General features: G+C 66.2%; 1 protein-coding gene across 2 annotated transcripts in view; it reads left to right on the forward strand.

The window, feature by feature from the left end:
• Nucleotides 1–15896: 15896 nt before the first annotated feature.
• CLUH (CLUH binding protein of NUMT mRNA) overlaps nucleotides 15897–17060 on the forward strand; it is a 42142-nt gene continuing 40978 nt past the window's right edge. The window contains exon 1 of one of the 2 annotated variants that reach the window (XM_075517664.1): nucleotides 15897–15972. Coding sequence is in view for 1 of the 2 variants with exons in the window: in XM_075517663.1 (XP_075373778.1) it covers nucleotides 16085–16202 (118 nt within the window). In the remaining variant the exon portion in view is untranslated. The other variant, XM_075517663.1, reaches the window with a different exon arrangement.

Here is a 17060-nt window from a genome sequence, read left to right on the forward strand (position 1 = left end):
TGTCTGTGGGGCTGTTTGCACGAGGGAAGTGGCGTCGGTAAGTCAGCACTTCCCCTGTCGTGCCCCTGTGGAGCTGTGCCGGCTGCCCTGGAGCTGTTGGTTCAGACCTTGGCTTTTGCACCATCCCCTCGGTCTCCTCGAGGCGTCACCGCTGGAAATGCCCACCCTCCTGCAGAGCTCCGTTTCTCAGCTGCCACCTACGCAGCCCTGAGAAGCTCCATCCGCCTGCAGCGGCAGCAGCAGTGGCAGTTTCCAGGTGCCAGAGCCCTCGCCGACGGAGGGACCGTGTGCTCCGAGGGGGAGCCGAGCCGGCTGTGTGCGAGGGAATCCCAGGGGGAGGCACGCAGCAAGCCAGCGCCTTTGGATCCAGGCTGGATCCAGCAGCAGAACAGCCGTCTTCAGAAGGGACCTTATTCAAGTAAATAAACCCCCGGGTTCGCTGCCTCTGGGCCCAAAGCAGTTCCGCTGGCTGCACCCAGCGTCCCGGGAGCCTCCGACACCAAGGGCTGCTGCTGGGCCAGCAGCAGGAGCTGAAAGCGGGACGGAGCCTCCGCGTGCTCAGCCCCCGCGAGCCCCCCGACGCCGGGCAGCCTTGTGCCCTCGCCGCAGCCTGGCGGGAGGAGGGGGCGGCTGCTTTGGGCAAATACCGCAGCCCTCGCTGCGGGGCCAGGGCAGAGCCGGCCCCAGCAAACCCCTGCAGCCCAGCGTTCCCGGTCGGAGGCTTTACAGGAAGGTAACGCAGCCCAGCGCCGCGGGCTGTGATTCATGTGTTGGAGCGAGCCTTGCGTTACAGAGGAGAGTTGGCTTCCCTCCCACTCCTGTTTTATTTGCAAGGTATAAACACAGCAGAAATAGCAATAGATTCCTCTGGCTCTTCTGTTTCTCCTTTTACTGGAAGATGAGCTCAAGCCTTGTGGCAATAATTAGCCTGCTCGGTGGTGTTAACAGAGCGACGGGGGGAAGGTTGGTGCAGAGCGGGATTTGGGGGGGATCCCTGCAGGCGGTTCGGTGGATAGCAAAGCTGGCCAGACGGGCTGTGCCGACGGCCCCTCTGCACCCTCACACAGCGGGGCACAAGGACGGTCCTCCCAGGCAGCAAAGCGGGAAGCCCGACACGTTGAGAGAAGACGTGTCTTAAATAGACCCATTTCTAGCTTGCCTGCGAGCGTCTAGTCCCCCCGAGGGCACGCAGCCGCCTCCGAGAGGGTCACAGGCCCTCGGGCAGCTGGGGCTGGGGCTGGGTGGCTCCTGCGGAGCAGACCCGTGTCTCCTAGCCCACGGCAGGGATTACAGACCAGCACGTCCTAGCCCACAGCAGGCGATACAGACCAGCACGTCCTAGCCCACGGCAGGCGATACAGACCAGCACGTCCTAGCCCACGGCAGGGATTACAGACCAGCACGTCCTAGCCCACGGCAGGCGATACAGACCAGCACGTCCTAGCCCATGGCAGGCAATACAGACCAGCACGTCCTAGCCCACGGCAGGCGATACAGACCCCTCCTCAGTCTCCTCCTGCACCAGGCAAGTTGAAGTGCATCACCCGGCAGCGCCCCGTGCCCTGCCCTGCGCAGGGGACACGCGGAGGCTCCGGGGCCGGGCGGGAGAGGCGCTGGGAGGCAGCTGCAGCCAGGGCTGGCAGCGCGGGAGGTGGGCACGGAAGTGCAGAGCAGCTGGATGCGTCCCGCAGAGGCCAGGACCGCCTGAGAGCCCTGCGGGGTGCTCTCCCCCGGATTCGCCCCTCGGGGGTCGTGGCGACAGTACTGGGGCGGGTTCCCACCAGCCCCCGTGGCCCCGGCACAGAAGCTGGGACCCGAGTTATGCATCATCCCCGAGCCCGCGCTCGCTCAGCAGGGCAATGTCTTATTTGGAAATGGGCGACTGCTTTAGTTTTCATTTGAAATATATCTGAGACTCCAAACCTATTATTTTAGCTTCAGAAAAATAACACAGTTGCCATTGATTTCCAATGGGGCAGCCAGGAGTGCTGAAAGCTTTCCAGAAACTGCATTACGTTCTCAGTTACTTCTGCCTTCTCACTACAGATTTGTTTTCCAAGACAGACGGGCAGAGCAGCCTGAGCCAAGCGTTTCGTTTCAGGAGGATGGCAGTGATGAGGGTTAGAGTCAACATGAAAGCAGATTAAAAGAAAAATGTAGGGCAAAGATTAACCGTTTGAACTCATTTTTCAGGGGGGAAAAAGCCCCAAAACAACCAAATGCTGCTGCTGCCCCTCTCTTCTCAAAGCTGCTGGCAGTTTGGTGGGCTGTGATAATTAATTCAAAAGAGATTGTTAAGGTGTGCAGGTTAAAGTGAACTCCAGAAAGTCCCTGAGCTCCCTGCCTCGCTGCCCTTTGTGAGCTGGTTTTGCAGGCCGGGGCTAGGCAGCGAGCAGGCAGCGTGCAGGCAGCGTGCAGGCAGAGAGCAGACAGCGTGTCAGGGCCGAGCAGGCGGGCAGGGGCTGCAGCCCTGCGATGGGCTCATCCCCGCAGGACGCTGCCCTTGCTGCTGCTGCTGCTGCTGCTGCTGCTGCTGCTGCTCCTGGGTGCGGCGTGGGTGTGGGGCAGCGCTGCCCGCAGCTGCCTGCGCCCGGACCCCAGACCCGCAGCACCGCCACCCTGTCCTGGGCCCGCCGCAGCGGGAGAGGGGACAGTCACAGGGACACTTTGCAGTGCCCGAGGTCCGCAGCCTGTGTCCCGCGGTGGGACGTCTGTATCCAGCAGCCCTGAGGAGCCTCCCTCGGGAGGCTGGGGCCACGTCCCGCAGGCAGCAGCTCCTCTCCAGCGCTGCTGCTGCCTTGCCCCCCTCGCCCGGGGAGATAGCTGCCGCACCCGGGCTGCGCTCAGTGGCAGGCTGAGAGGGGACTGCGAAGGCGCACGTTGCCCCCGGAGCCGGGCAGCATCCTTCTGCGGGCACATCGCGCAGGGACGAGGCCATCCCGCTTGTGTCACGTGCAGAGGCAGAGATCAGCCTGGAAGCGTGATAGCATAAATTATGAAATACTTCGGGTGGCAGCTTACACTTTGCTCTATTTTCAGTCCATTGCTCTGCTCTTTGTCCCGATTTAAAGCACCAGAAATGGTTCAGCAACTCTCTGAGAAAAAGAAAAGGCATTGCCGGAGAAATGGAAGCTCTCCCCGCACTGTGGGGCAGGACCTGCAGACGCTGCCTCGGCCACGTCGCAGGGGCGAGCGCCACGGCAGATACCAGATCCCAAGGCTGCTTAATAACATATAAATTGCCAGAATCGTCTGGTTTTTGGCTCAGCCTGTGGCTGGTGCTCCAAGATGGCCACGCTCACACCGTGGGCCGGGCAGAGGCAGTGCCGCAGCCGCGGTGATAGCCAGTGCCCCGGCAGCCCCGGCGGGGAGCGGGGGGAGACACAGGGAGCGCACGGGACGGGCAGGACGCTCCTCACTCCTGTTTGATTTCTCTTCCAGAGCTCACCCATGACCTGGAAATAAAAGAGCTGGAAGCCCGCCAGCAAGGTAAGAGCACAGGTTGTGCATGAGATAAGGGGGAGCACGTGTGGGTGCGGGGGGCCACCCCAAGAGCCTGCGGCCGGAGGGGGCCCATCGGGGCCGCCCGGGGAGGGGACATGGCCCTTGTCTGCAGGAGACAGTCGGGCTGAGGGCAGGGCTGCGGCTGGGAAGTCAGCGTGCACTAGGGTGGCTTTGCTAATGCCCTGACACAGACCCCCAGGAGCAGCTCACAGACCCCCAAGGCGAGACTCAAACCTTGCAAACCCTGCAGCCCCAGGGAAAAGCCAGCAAGGACGTTATCACCCCCCCCAGCTCACCGATTGCAATCCAGATGCTGATTCAGAAAATCTCCCAGCACCTGTGGTTCATCAAACAGTCAGTTTTGCCCACCAAATAGTCTTTCACATTCCAAAATAAGGGGGAGAAAAGTCTTGGTGCTTGAAAAATGTCTGCAAGCTCCAGGCACCATCCCAGGCCTGGGACCAGCGGCAGAGAGCTGCCCAAGAGGCATCGCACAACGCGCTGTCCCCTCGGGCCACCCGGCGCCTCGTCCTGCAGCCCCCCCGGGCTGCTGCCTGAGGCGAGGGCGGGTGCTGGGACCGGCAGCCCTGCCTGCCTGCCTGCCTGCCTGCCTGGAGAGCTCTGGCAAAGCCTTTCTCCAGCCCAAAGGCAGCCTCCTTCCCCCGGGATCAAACCTGCGGGCAGCTCCCCCACCCCGAGGCCATGCCGGGCGGGACATCTGCTGCCAGGCCAGCGCCAGACGGGGCTCTGGCATCGCTCGGCGCTGGCGAACAGCAGGCTGGCCCTTCCGCCAGCGGCTGAGAGCAGGTTTCCAAATGAAAGGCTGCGCCGACAGGCACGGGAGCAGGGAGCTGGTGCTGAGCTCGCCCTGATTCCCCAGGGGCTAAAGGCAGGCAGGCTCAGCTCCTCTCCTCCAGCGACGAGTGCCCAGCCGGCCGGGGTACAGAGGAGCCGGGGGAGCAGGGGGCCTGGCTGCGGGCTGGGCTGTGCGCGGCTGCACACGGACACGCCGGCGGAGCGGGGACCCCTGGGCACGGTGTCCCGCTGCCAGCACGCGGCTGGGCGCACGCACCCGCACCCGCAGCCCTGACCTGCGGAGCAGAGACCGGCCAGCCTGGCGCCCGAGCGGCATGCGTTGGGCAACCCTCCGGGCGGGGGGCTGTGGCCAGCGAGGCCCACGGGCAGGCGCTGCACGCTCCCCCAGAGGATGCGCCCAGCTCATCCACCCTTCCCGGACGGCTGCGGTCCCCTTTGCGGCAGGGCTGCGGTGCCCCGGGGCTCCCACTGCCCGCCTGGCTGGGGCCGTGGCCCCGCTCTGTGCGTGGCCCAGCAGGGAGGGGTGCGGGATGGTGTCCCCGGGGTGTCCCCTGGGGCCCTGTTCTGCCTGGCCTTGCCTCTGTCCCGAGGTGCCACAGGCCGATGCCGCCCTCACCACGCTGCTCCATGGGCCAGCAAATGCCACCGCATGGCTCCGGGTGACGCATCCCCATGCCCCTCAGTGCCGGGGCCGGCTCCAGGGGAACGCGGCTCCCAGCCCCTGGGCCATGCCCAGGAGGAGGCGCGCAGCGGGCGCACACCCAGCCCCCCTCAGCCCATCGCAGCCCCCAGCGGACCCCCGTTCCCAGCTCACACCCCCCCGCCAAGCCCGGGGTCCCTTCCCTGCACGGGTGGGCCCGCTGCTCGCGGGAGGGCCTCGCGTCCAGCCCTCTGGGTGCCATCCATGTGTCACAGGCCATGATTTGCAGCGAGTCCCACCCACAGGTCTCTGCCCATCCTTCAGCCTTTTAACAGCTTATGAAGAGTAGGATCGCATTTGCCACGTTTATGGGGCAGCCACCTAATTTAAGCTGCTATCAAATGATTGCTCCTCAAATGCCACTCAGGTAATAATTACTGTGTGCAACGGCCTCCCTTAAGATCTCATTATAAAGCATTTTTCCTCTGCAGAAGACACTTAGGAGATGAGGCTATAAAGCGGTTGCAAATCGTATCGTAAAAAGCAGAGATTGTTGCAGACAATGGGAGCAGGCCTGGGCAGGCAGGGGTGAGCGCAGGGGGGTGCCAGCTCTCGAGGGGGGAGCGGTCCCTCCCCTCCCTGCACCCCACCAAGGGCTGGGTGCAGGAGCTTGCAGCCAGGGCTGCCGGGGCAGGAGTCCGGCTGCAGACAGGGAGGGTGCACCCAGGCGGTCTGGCCCCCCACGCCCCTGTGCTGGGCTCACGGCGCGGCCGCGCGGCCCGGCCCTCCCGCTGCCGCTGAGCTCAGCCCCTTCACCGCAAGGGCGCGAATCCCCCGCGCTGGCTGCTCCCGTCCCCCAAGCACCTTCCAGGGCTGAGCGCGGGGAACGCAGCCGGTCATGACCTGCGGTGGCTGCAAGCGGAAATCTGTGCCTGGGCCAGGTCCCCGGGGTCCCGTGAGAGCCCTGCGTGAGCAGCATGCCTTTCCTTTTGGAGATGATAACGATTTTGGCTGCGGCCAAGAGCGCTTTGAGCCACTGCCCCCTGCTCCCTCCTGCCCGAGAGTGCGGAGGGGAGGCAAAATCTGGCTGCCGGCAACACTTCCGTCTCCTCCTTCCCGTTTCAGAGCATCCTTCCCAATGCATCACCTCCAAGTCGGTTCTGCTGTCCCGAGTGCAAGGCCACCACCCGCGGAGGACGGCAGGCCCCCAGGGAGGCCCCCAGCACTCCGGGCTCCCGGCCGCCCCAGCCTGCAGGAGGGCTTCTCGGGGCGGGGGGTGCTCGGGCCAGCCCTGCCCCTCTGGGGCGCGGGGGCACCTCCCCTGGTGCGCAGAAGTGGGTCCCTGCGGACCCGCACGTGGCTGTGGGGCAGGACCTGGGTGCCCTTGTGCAGGGACACCTGCAGTGCATTTCCAGAGCGGATCGAAGGCTGCCCAGAGGAGAGGAGAGAGTCACCACGAAAGGAGTCGCTGTGGCTGCCATGCTTCCCCTCCATCCCTCATCTCCTTCGGCTTTTCAAGGTCATTAGGCAGAAGGGGTTGGGGAAATGCAAAGTTTTGTTATCCAGACTGCTCTACAGGCGTTTACTCAATGCGGTCTCTTGACGCCACCATGGCAGGTGGGATGGAGGAAGGACGGACGGCGGGTGGGGTGGAGGGACGGACGAATGGTGGGACGGATGTCGGGCAGGCGTTATCCTCCTGCAGGCAGGTGGAAGGGAGCCCACGCGGGCTGGCCGGAGCGGTGCAAGGTGTGCAGGAGCAGCGTGCAGGGCCCCGTGTGAAGTCACGCTTTTTTGGGTGCCTGTGGTGTGACTCAGAAGGGCCAGGGCAGGGAAGGCGTCCGTCACCCGCCGAGGTGTGGGAAGGGCAGGGAGGGCGGTGTGAGCCGTGAGGAACCTGCTGCTCGATGCAGTGCCTCTGTTTTAACAAGCCCCGTCCGCACCCCATCACTGGCAGGCAGCCGCTGCCAGGAGCAGAGGGATGAGCAGGTCAGGCATTAGAGCCAGAGGTGACGGCCCGGTGAGCGCACAGCAGCCGGGGAGGGCTGGCTGCCCGGCCATCCTGCCCCCAGGACGGGCTCCTCCTGCCCGGGATGGGGGTTCCTTGCCTGCCGAGCACGGCCTGGCTCCTCCGTAATCCTGGATTAGCATCTCCATCCTCTCTAATCAGGCTGCGCGCAGCCTTGGGGCTTGAGGTCGACGGCCCCTCCTAAGTTGGGCTGATGGTTTCACTGCCGCCGTTTCCTTTTCTCTCCCAGCCCGTACGCTCCCTGTGCCCTCTGTTTGCACGCACTCAAAGTCACTTTTAGGGTGAAAAACTAGTTACCCATGGAAATTTTAAAAGTGCAGCACGAGGCTGCAGTGACGCAGAGGCGGCAGGTTCCATGGCAACAGCATCTCCGCCGAAACTGCCTTCGCTTTCACCCCCCCGCATTTGGGCGTTACGCATCCCACCGTGCCTGCGGCACCGCAGCTGAGGGCTGACGGGGGTTCCCGTGCCTGCCCGCGGTGCGCGGGGAAAGGCGGCCTGCGCTGGCAGGGAGCCCGTGCTGGGGCAGCTCGCGGGGAGTTTTGGAGCCCCAGCTGCCAGAGGCCCGCGAGCAGCCTCGACAGCGCTGCCGGGACACGCCAGCAGCGTGGAGCGGCCGGCAGCCGCGCCCGCGTGCCCTCGCAGCCACGCCGGGAGCAGGCGGGGACCACCGCGGGCTGAGGCCGTCGTGCCGGGCCGAGCCCCCGCTGCCTCCCCTGACGCCCTTCTGTGCCTCGCCCCCGCAGACATCCTGGACCGGGAGCTGGAGGAGAAGTGCCGGGTGATGGAGGCCCGGCTGCAGGAGAAGGAGAAGGACAACCTGGAGCTGCGCAAGGAGCTGCGGCACAAGGAGACGCTGGTGGCCGCGCTGCGCTCCAGCCTCCGCAGCAAGGAGCGCCGGTTCCTGGAGGAGCTGAAGCGCCGGAGCCACCGCGTCACCATCCTCGACACCGAGCTGCAGAAGCAGACGGAGGCGGCCGCCTACCTCTCCCTGCAGCTGCACGCCACCGCCCAGCGCCTGCCGGGCCCCCGGGCGGGCGGGCGGCCGCCCCCCGAGCAGCCCCCGGCCGAGGGCCGGCCCCGGCGCCGCGGCCCCCGGCCGCACCCGCGGCGCCCGCCCGGGGCCGGCGCCCGCCCGCGGGACGCGGCGCAGGAGGAGCACGACGCCATGCCCGACCCGGCCCTCTTCCTCCGCGCGGCGCGGCCGCACGGCCCGCAGCGCCCGCCGGCAGAGCCCCCGGCCCCGGCCCCGGCCCCGGCAGAGCCCCCGGCCCCGGCCCGCGGCCCGGCCCCCCGGGCGCAGAGGGCCCGCGGGCAGCCCGCGCAGGAGCCGGCGGCCAGGGCCAGGGCGGCCGCGGGCGAGCCCGGCAAGAGGCAGGGCCTCGGCCCCCGCGGTGCCCCCCGGGCCCGGGAGTAGGCGGCAGGGGGGGGGGCGGCACGGCCCGACCGGCCGGGAAGGCCTGAGCCCGGCGGCACCGGGGTGGGCGCCGGCCGAGGTTGCTTTCCCCCGTCCCCTCGGAGGGGAAGGGGCCGCGGGAAGCGGGCGCCCTGCTGGCACCTCCCGCCCGCGGGCAGCCGGGAAGGAGCCCCTCGCCCCACGGGTGTGAGCCGGCGCGCGGGGCAGGCGGGCGAGCGGCACGGGGCCTGCGGAGGGGAAACGGCCGAGCGCCCGTCCAGGGCTTCCGAGGGAAAAGAGGAAGAAGGAGAGAGGGGGAAAGAAAGAGAACGAGCGTTTCTGCCATGAGAAGGTCTTCCTGCTGCTGCCGCCCCTCGGAGCGGACGCCCGGCGTGTTTTCCCCGGCCGGGGGTGCCGGGAGGCGGGCGCGCAGCAGCGAGCGAAGGGCTGTGCGGCGCACGGCTCGGCACAGCGGGGTGAGCTCGGCCGGGCCTCCAGCCCCGGGCGTCACTGGCACCGGGGCCGGGCTGGAGGGCCCCAGACGTCACCGGGAAGGTCCTGCGGGACGCAGGCAGCGGAATGACAGTGGGTCCCGTGGGCACAGGAGGGATCCCCCCTCCACGGGGACAGCGCGGCTCTGCCAGCCATCTCCAAGGCCCTGTCTCCACCGCACGGCGGTTCGGCTGTCTCTAACGCAGATTTCCCCGTGTTACATTTACACCTAGGACTTGGACGAGGCGGCTGGCCGCGACCTGCGAGCGCCAGCCCTGCCGGATGCCCCGCGCGGCTCCTCGCCTGCCGCAGCCTTGCTCCGCGTGCCGCTGGAGCACGGCTGCGACTCGTGCCCCCCGCGCCGGGCAGGTCTCGTCTCGGCACCAGCATTTCGGTTCTCGGTCGCATCCACAGCCAGGTCTGGGTTTCCCACCACCGACTGAGCAGCCACATCAGGAGCGTGCTGCTGACAGCGAGCGATGGCGCACCCACCACGATCCGGAGAAACCCTGCTGGGGCCAAACCAGCCCCAGGCTCAGCTTCCACAAGGAGCAGAGGCTGGAAAAGCCACTTTACCCATGTCCCTTGACGCACCCCCCAGGGCCGAGCCGCTGCGGGGCCCTCCAGTCCTCCCCCAACACCTCCCAGTCCCCCCCAGTGGCCGTGCAGCACGCAACCTTCGCCCCGCCGGGGCAGCCTCGCCCAGTCTCCAAACCAAACCAGCGGCTTTATACATCCATTCTCGGGATGTTCTGGAACAGCAGAAACAGGGAGAGGAGAGAACAGCTCCGGCAGCCGGGCAGGGCGAAGGTCTCGCTGTTCGGGCACCGGCGGGACCTGCGCTGCTCCGGGCAATACCAAGGGGCAGGCTTCGCCCCGGTGGTTTGGCTGCCAGCCCTGGCTGGCCCGGCTGTGCGGGCCATCTGGGGAGGCGATGCCCAGCCGGGAGCCCCGGCCCCTGCCCGCAGCCAGCGCCTTGCCTGGTCGCCTCCCGCGGGACCCCCGCTGCGCCCGCGGCTGGCGCGGCCAGGAGGAAGCTGCGGGCTGCGATCGGACCCCACCTCCTTCCAATTCAGCTTGAAACCTCTTCAAAAACATCGCCCTCATAGACCAGTCGGGCTTAGCCTGCCCGAGCTCACCCGCAGCGTGCCCATGCAGTCAGAGGTGTCTATTTTTGTAGTTCAATATTTATATACTATATTAAAATGCTTTTACGAGATTCTCAGCAACAGTTCCTAGGCCAGCTCTTTGGTAAAAACAAACCCCTAAGCATATGAGCTGCACTAGCAGGACAGAAATTAGCAGCTTTTGTACCTTTTCTTTGGCTGTGATGTGAATAGTCAGGCTCCGGAGGGCAAGACCCCTCCTGCTCCCCCCAGGGCACCCTCGAGGGCTGGGACCCCCCCACTCCCCAGCTGCTACCATGGTCTCTAACGTACCCCTGAGCTTGGGAAGAAGCCCAGCAAAGCTGCGCCTGGGCAGGTCCCGCCTAGCAGGGGCCCAGGGAGCGGTCACCCTGGCCGAAGCCCTGCAGAGCTGCACAGCTCCTGGGGGCAAAGGCAAAGCCCTAAGGGGAAATTTTTGCTGCCCCTGACACGTCCGGAGCCGCTGCCTCGGGAGCCAGAGCCCAGCAGAGCCCCCACCGGCTCCCGCCTGCCCTCCCCAACTGTCACCCCCCGCAGAAGCTGCAAAGAGGCCGGGCACGGCACTGGCGTGCCCTGGCTGCAAAGCACCGCGTGCCCAAGCTGCCTCCCGGGGCAGGCAGGGTGCAGGGGCAGCACGGGGCGCATCGGTAACGCCCAGCTGGGGTACGAGCACCGGGCGACAGCGGCGCAAGGAAGAAAAGCCCCGAGCCTGGCCCTCGGGAAGGCTGCGGGATTTTTCCCGCCTGTTTCCCACCGCGAAGTGATTTAAGGCAGGCTCTGCCCGCGCCCCAGCTCCGGGGAGAGCGTGGGTGCTTGGGGCCCTGCTGTCGCCCCCCGCCCCAAGGCAGGGCAGGGCAGCAAGGGGCAGTCGGTGTCGCGCTGCACGAGCAGTACCCAGGGGCGCAGCGTCGTGGCCACCCGGTTCCTGGTGGTGGCACGCGGGTGAGGTGCCGTTTGGCCTTTGGAAATCGCTGTTTCTCTCAGGTTCAGAGAGGTTCTGCTGAGGATTCGCCTCTATTCTCTTTTAACATGAAGAGGGTAATACATGTCTGCGCTGTTCGGCTGTTCCTTCAGCTGTGGTGTGCACAGCTGCTTTCCTCTCTCCCTCCTAGACAATCCTGATAAACAGTGTGTTGCATTTTTATTATAAAATCCTTGATAAGACCATGGTGTTCGTGACTGACCTGAGCATTGAAAGGGGAGGGAGAGGTATGATCCTTCTTCGGTGTAAATACATTCCTAGCAATCATCATTTTTAGTGCCTAGTATGTAAATGAAGCAACCCTGTCTGAGCTGCGGGATCCTTTCCTCTTCACCACTAATTAGCAGCTTGCTCAAGGAGTTGATCTCATTTCCAGTCCCCCCATTGTTTCTCCCTCCTCCTGGTGCTTGCGGGCAGCTGGGCAGGCCCTGAGCCCCCCAGCCCTTGGATGTGCGGGCAGAGCTGCCTACAGCGAGGGGGGGTTGCTTCCCGAAGGGGTGGGGGGAGCACCCCAGTTCCTCCCTTCACGCCAGTGCAATGTGCTTGGAAATGAGTTGTCGGGGCGAGCCCTGCGCTTTTCCCTGGGCACCCTTGCCTCGGAGCGGGAAGGATCAGCTCGGGCGTGCTGTACCTGCTGCAGTCACTGCTGCTTTTCTCGGGGGGGAGGGAAGCTCTAGAGATGCTATATATACACTTATATATGTCTACACATACCCGCACTTGTTTTGAAGGGAAAGCACTGTATGATTGTAATAGAAATGATGTTGAGATAAATTATTTTAATCTTTGTATTTATATAAAGTGATCAAAGAGATCAAAATGATCAAAAAAAAGAACAAAAAGACAGCGTTCCTATTTTTTAACGAGTAGGCCGCTGTTAGCCGCGGCGAGCCCCAGGGAGCAGCGGGAGCCCGGGCAGTGCCTGCCCTCCTCGCCCTGGGCGGGGGCCCTCACAGACCCCCTGGTCTGGGACTGTGAGTTAGCCCTCAGCCTGTAAGGTCTAACAGGGATCTGCGACTAGCGATTAGCCGCTGCTGCCGGACTCCCTGCGAGTCCAAAGGGTGCGCGCAGCTTCGACCCGCGCCGTACGGACCACGCGTGGACCGAGGAGTGTAACCGCTGGCACCTACCTGCTCTGTATGGAACAAGCAATGTTTAATGTTGACTTGTAAAGCTTAAGGAATAGACTGGAAACGGATGCATAGCAATAACGCTCGGTTGTTAAACAATGTCTTATGTGCATAAACCACAACGTGCTGAGAGCTGTCTGCGTACAGACTAACAGCCGGGCACCTCTCCTCTGCACCCCCCCTTTCTTTCTGCAGCTCTGCAGAGGCTCATGGATTTGATGTGTTGGGTTTGCTAATCTCTCTTTTCCTTAATATTGTTCCTAATGCTCTCTGAGAAAGCGATGTCTCAAATTGTGCAACCTTGCAGCAGGCGCAGGCCGAGCGGCGGGTGGGGAGGAGATGCGCCCGCTCCACTCGCTGCGGCTGCGCCCGCGCCGGAGCCAGTGGCACCGAGAGGCAGAGCCAGTCCTGGTGACTCGGTGCAGGCTCCTCCGGACTTATTTTAGCCCCGGGCAGACCGATTGGGAAGTTCTCCCTCTTGACCCTGTTAATTAAAAAGCCATATTTTCTGAATGTGTTTGCTGGGGCTAATCTAAGCGCTCCTGGCTGCGTCCTTCCCGTCCCCGCCGTGAGGGTGCCATTGCGAGGGCCTGAATAGCGCAGCCGCTCCCAAAAATCCCCTCGGGAGGCTGCACGACCTTCCCCGCTGCCGCATGGCACTGTGCAGAGACCTGTCCGTGGCAGGGCCTGGTCCTGCTGCCTTGGGGAAGCTTTGCCTGAGGCAGAGCCCAAGGCTTTCTATAAACCGCCTCACTGCCAGCGAAGTCAGGCGCAGGGCGCAGCTGACGGGCGTTACGCAGGGGCAGCCGCAGCGGAGGGGCGCAGGGTCTCTCCTGGATGCCCAGGAAAGCTGGCAGCAACGCGGCAAGAGGCGTCCCACCTGAAGCGGCTGGAGAGCCGGAGCCAGCAGCGGTCAGGGATTGCTCTGCTCCGCACAGAGCATCTCTGTGCGCGAGTTCCCCAAAGTAAGCTCCCAGGAGGTAGAGGAGCGGCAGCACCGCAGCGCTGCCCGGCTAGCTCTCCCCACCGGGAAGGTAAATCAGCAGCACGCTGACGGGCTTTCCTCCGCGGGACCGAGGTGAACATTTCGGGGTCCTCGCGTGCAGCCTTGTGCACTGGCTACTGCTGCCCCAGTGAAGCCGCGGCATCCTGCCCTTCTCCGGGAACACCAGCCCTGGCTTCCCAGCAGCCCTGACGAGCCAGTCTCGCTGTAGCCAGGCTGCAGCTGCCTCAGTGCACGTCTGTTCTTGTCACCCTCTTGCACTGTCGGCACCTGGCTGCCAAGTCCTACAGGGAACGCGAAGGAGGGGAGAGAAGACTCCCTTACGTCTGTAGGTTGCCTCACGCCGTGGATAAGATCAGCAATGCCAGTGTGCCGGGGCTGGGCGAGCAGGAGAGACCTGGGACCGACGAGCACAGCAGCCGCGGAGGATCCCGCCAGACGACGCAGCCTGCAAAAGCACGAAGAGAAAAGTGCCGTGTCTCCTCGCTGGTTAAAGCTGCCCTTTGCTCCTGGAGGCCAGGTTTCTGCCTCTCTCCTCTCTGCCAGCGCTGCCTAGGGGCTGGCCCCGCAGTGACGCTGCCATCCCAGCTCCCCGCTGCGGCCACGCGAAGGGCCGGTGCCTGTGGGCAGGGGGACACGGGGTGCGACACTCGGTACGGGGTACTGTCACCATATCAGATCCCTTCATTTCGCCCTCCCTCCCCTCACGCCTTCGGGCGGGAATAGGGTCATGAAGCTGCTGGTGTGAGAGGTGCACCCAACGCAAACCCAAGGGGCACCTGCTCCTCCACGGGGTGTGGTGATGCCTCCTGCCTCTTTCCGATAGATCTCATGGATCTTGTGGCTTTCGAAAAAAGATCCCCTATAGATCCTGCTATAATCATTGCGGTTATAGCAGGAATGAGACTATCAGGCCATGGGAATCCCTCAAATCTTTGTATGTCTGAAAAACCAGACCCTTTCTCCCCCAGGGGACGTGAGTAAGGTGCTGAGCCACAGCCCCGCGGCCCTGCAGGGACGAGCACCGTCGGTATTTCCTCGGGTGTTTCAAGGTCACGCAGAAGGTCGCTGTCATCCCAGCCCTTGCCAAGGCTGTAACAGCCCTCCTTAGCCGGAGACATCACCTCTGCCTGGCCAGAGCTGTGCTCTGGGCCCCGGGGAAGGCTCTGGCAGAGGGAATGGGATGGAAGCACCCCTGGGTACAGCTCCTCCGGTCCCGCAGCAGCTGTGGTTTCGTCGGAGCAAAAATATTCTCCTTGGCTGAGTTTGCGAAGCTCGGCTGAGAACAGTAAAAGCCTGTGCCTCGTGCTGGGGAGAGCCATTGTGGTGGGACAGATGCCAAAGGTTTGACACTGCTCTGCTTTATTTGAATGTTCATTTTACTACATGACACCATTATTCGCCAGGACAATGTTAATGTCGACTTTGCTTTTTAACCAAGTGCTTTTCAAAATGTGTTAATACCCAGAGACTAGAGTATGGAGCTGTACTTTAGGAGTCGTTGTAATATGCCTTTTTCTTAATAAAGAGATTGAAATCTGCAGCGTTGCCCTGTCCTGCCCCAGCACCCGGGACCTCCAGCCACAAACCACGAACGTCTGTGCCTCCGGCCCCGGCCCTGACTCCTGCCTCACCGCCCGGAGCCCCTCGCAGCTCTGGGATCTTACAGCGGCCTTGAAGGGGGCCTGCAGGGAAGATGGGGAGGGACTCTGCCAGGGAACGTAGCGATAGGACAAGGGGTAACCCTTTTAAACTGAAAGAGGGTGGATTTAGATTACATATTAGGAAGAAATTCTTTACTCTGAGGGCGGTGAGACACCGAACGGGTTGCCCCGAGAAGCTGCGGATGCCCCATCCCTGGAAGCGTTCAAGGCCAGGCTGGACGGGGCTTTGAGCAACCTGGTCTGGTGAAGGTGTCCCTGCCCCTGGCAGGGGCTGGAACTAGGTGATCCTCCGGGATCACCTAGTTCCCTTCCAACCCAAACCATTCTGCGACCGGTTCTGTTCCATGAGCTGCGGGGCTGCACGGGGCCGGCTGGAGCCCGCGGTGCCAGCGGTGCCAGGCAGTGGCTCCGTGCCCTGTCCGTCGGCCCCGCAGCGAGGGCCGCAGGCTGCGTCCCTGCTCCGGCGAGGGCAGCCCCAGGCACCCCTCCGCCTGCCCGGGCTGGGTTCGCCCCCGCTCCCCCTCCGCCCGCGGCCCCTCCTGTCCCAGCACAGGGAAGTGGCCGGCGTTGAAGGCTTCTGGCCGTGTTTGCCGGTTCCCCGCTGCCCTGGGGAACACCCCAGTGCCCCAAGGGGCCGGGGCCGGCCCCCGCAGCTCCGGCGGGACCAGGAGCAGGGGCAGGGGCAGGGGCAGGAGCAGGGGCAGGACCAGGAGCAGGGGCAGGGGCAGGACCAGGAGCAGGGGCAGGAGCAGGAGCAGGAGCAGGAGCAGACGTGGCCGCGCGGGACGGGGCGCACAGGCCCCGCGCCACCGGCTCAGCCCCGCGCGGCCCTTCCCTTCCCTGCCGGGCCCTTCCCTTCCCTGCCGGGCCCTTCCTGCCGCCGACCTTGCGGCCTCCGGGAAGGTCGCACGCAGCCGGGCGGGAGCGAGCGGCTGCGGCAGCCGGTGACCTTCACCGGGGCCCGCGGGGCCTCCCTGGGCCGTGCCCCCGCCTGGCGCCGCGCCGAGCCGGCAGCCCGCCCCCGGCCGGTGCAGGGCCCGCCCGCGGCCCCACGGCGGCGCCCGCGACGCAGCCCCGTCGCGGGTGCGGCGGCCGCCCGGAGGGGCGGTTCGCGCAGGGCGAGCCGGCCGCGCGGCGCTGCCCCTTTAAGGCGTTGCCGCCGGGCGCGGAGGTTGGTCCCGGGCGGCGTGCCGTAGCGGCGCGCGGGGTCGCGGCACCACGTGGGGCCGGAGCGGCGCTGTCCTTCGCGGCGGGCGGGCGGGCGCGGGGCTCGGCGCGGCCCCATGGTCATCAAAACGGACGAGATGCCGCCGGCCGCCGTGCCGGCCGCCGCGCAGGGCGGCGAGCAGCAGGAGCCGGGCCCCCGCGGCAGGAGGCCGGCGGAGACGCAGCAGCGCCCCGGTAAGGGGGCGCCGCGGCCGGGCCGGGGCCGGGGCCGGGGCCTGCAGCGGGAGCGCGGGCCGGGCCTAGCGGGGCCTGGCGGGGCCGGGGTGCCCGCCCCGGGGGTGCCCGCCCCGGCGGCGCAGGCCCGCCGCCCCCTTCCCGGCGCCGGGGCGGTCGCGGGGGGCCGGGGCAGCGGGGGCTGGGGCCGCGGGGGGCCCCGGGGCGCTTCTGCCAGCTTGGGCCGCCCGTCCCGCCGGGGGAGACCCCGCCGGAGCGGCCCGGGCCCGACTCGCCCGCCCCGCCGCGGGGTCGGGTTCCCGGGCCCCCCCGGCCCAGGGCCCCCCGTTTCTTGCGGGGAAGCCGTGCCGGGGCCCGACGCCCGCTCCGCCGCTCGGGGAGGCTCCGCGCAGCCAGGCCGGGGCCGCCGCGTCCCCGGGGAGGCGCTGGCTGCCGGGCCCGGAGGCCGAGGCGCTCGCGGCGGGGCCGGGACGCGCGATTCCCGCTGCTCGTCCGCGTCGCGGCCAGGCCGAGCCGGGGGAAGGGGCCCGGGGAGGCGGCGGGGGACCGGCCGCGCCGTGCGGCGCCCCCGGCCCGGCCCGACCGGGCCCGGCCCGGCGGAGCGGGGAGCCCCGGGCCCCGGTGAAGGTCACCTTCACCGGGCCGCACCACCGCGCGGCCGCGGGGGGGGGAGCGGCCGCTCCGGGGCCCCGCGCGCTCCCCCCGGCCGTCCCCGCCGCTGCCCGGGCCCGGCCCCGCAGGCGGCGGAGCGGCGGCGGCGCGGCCCCCTCGGTGGTCCGCGGGGCCGGGCCCGCCCGGTGCGTCCGCCGGTGCTCGCGCCCTGGCCGCGAGGAAGCGGCCGCCGTTCCCGCCCGCCTC

Source organism: Mycteria americana, chromosome 15 (genome assembly GCF_035582795.1).
Source record: "Mycteria americana isolate JAX WOST 10 ecotype Jacksonville Zoo and Gardens chromosome 15, USCA_MyAme_1.0, whole genome shotgun sequence".
In the NCBI taxonomy this organism is placed as follows: Eukaryota; Metazoa; Chordata; class Aves; order Ciconiiformes; family Ciconiidae; genus Mycteria; species Mycteria americana.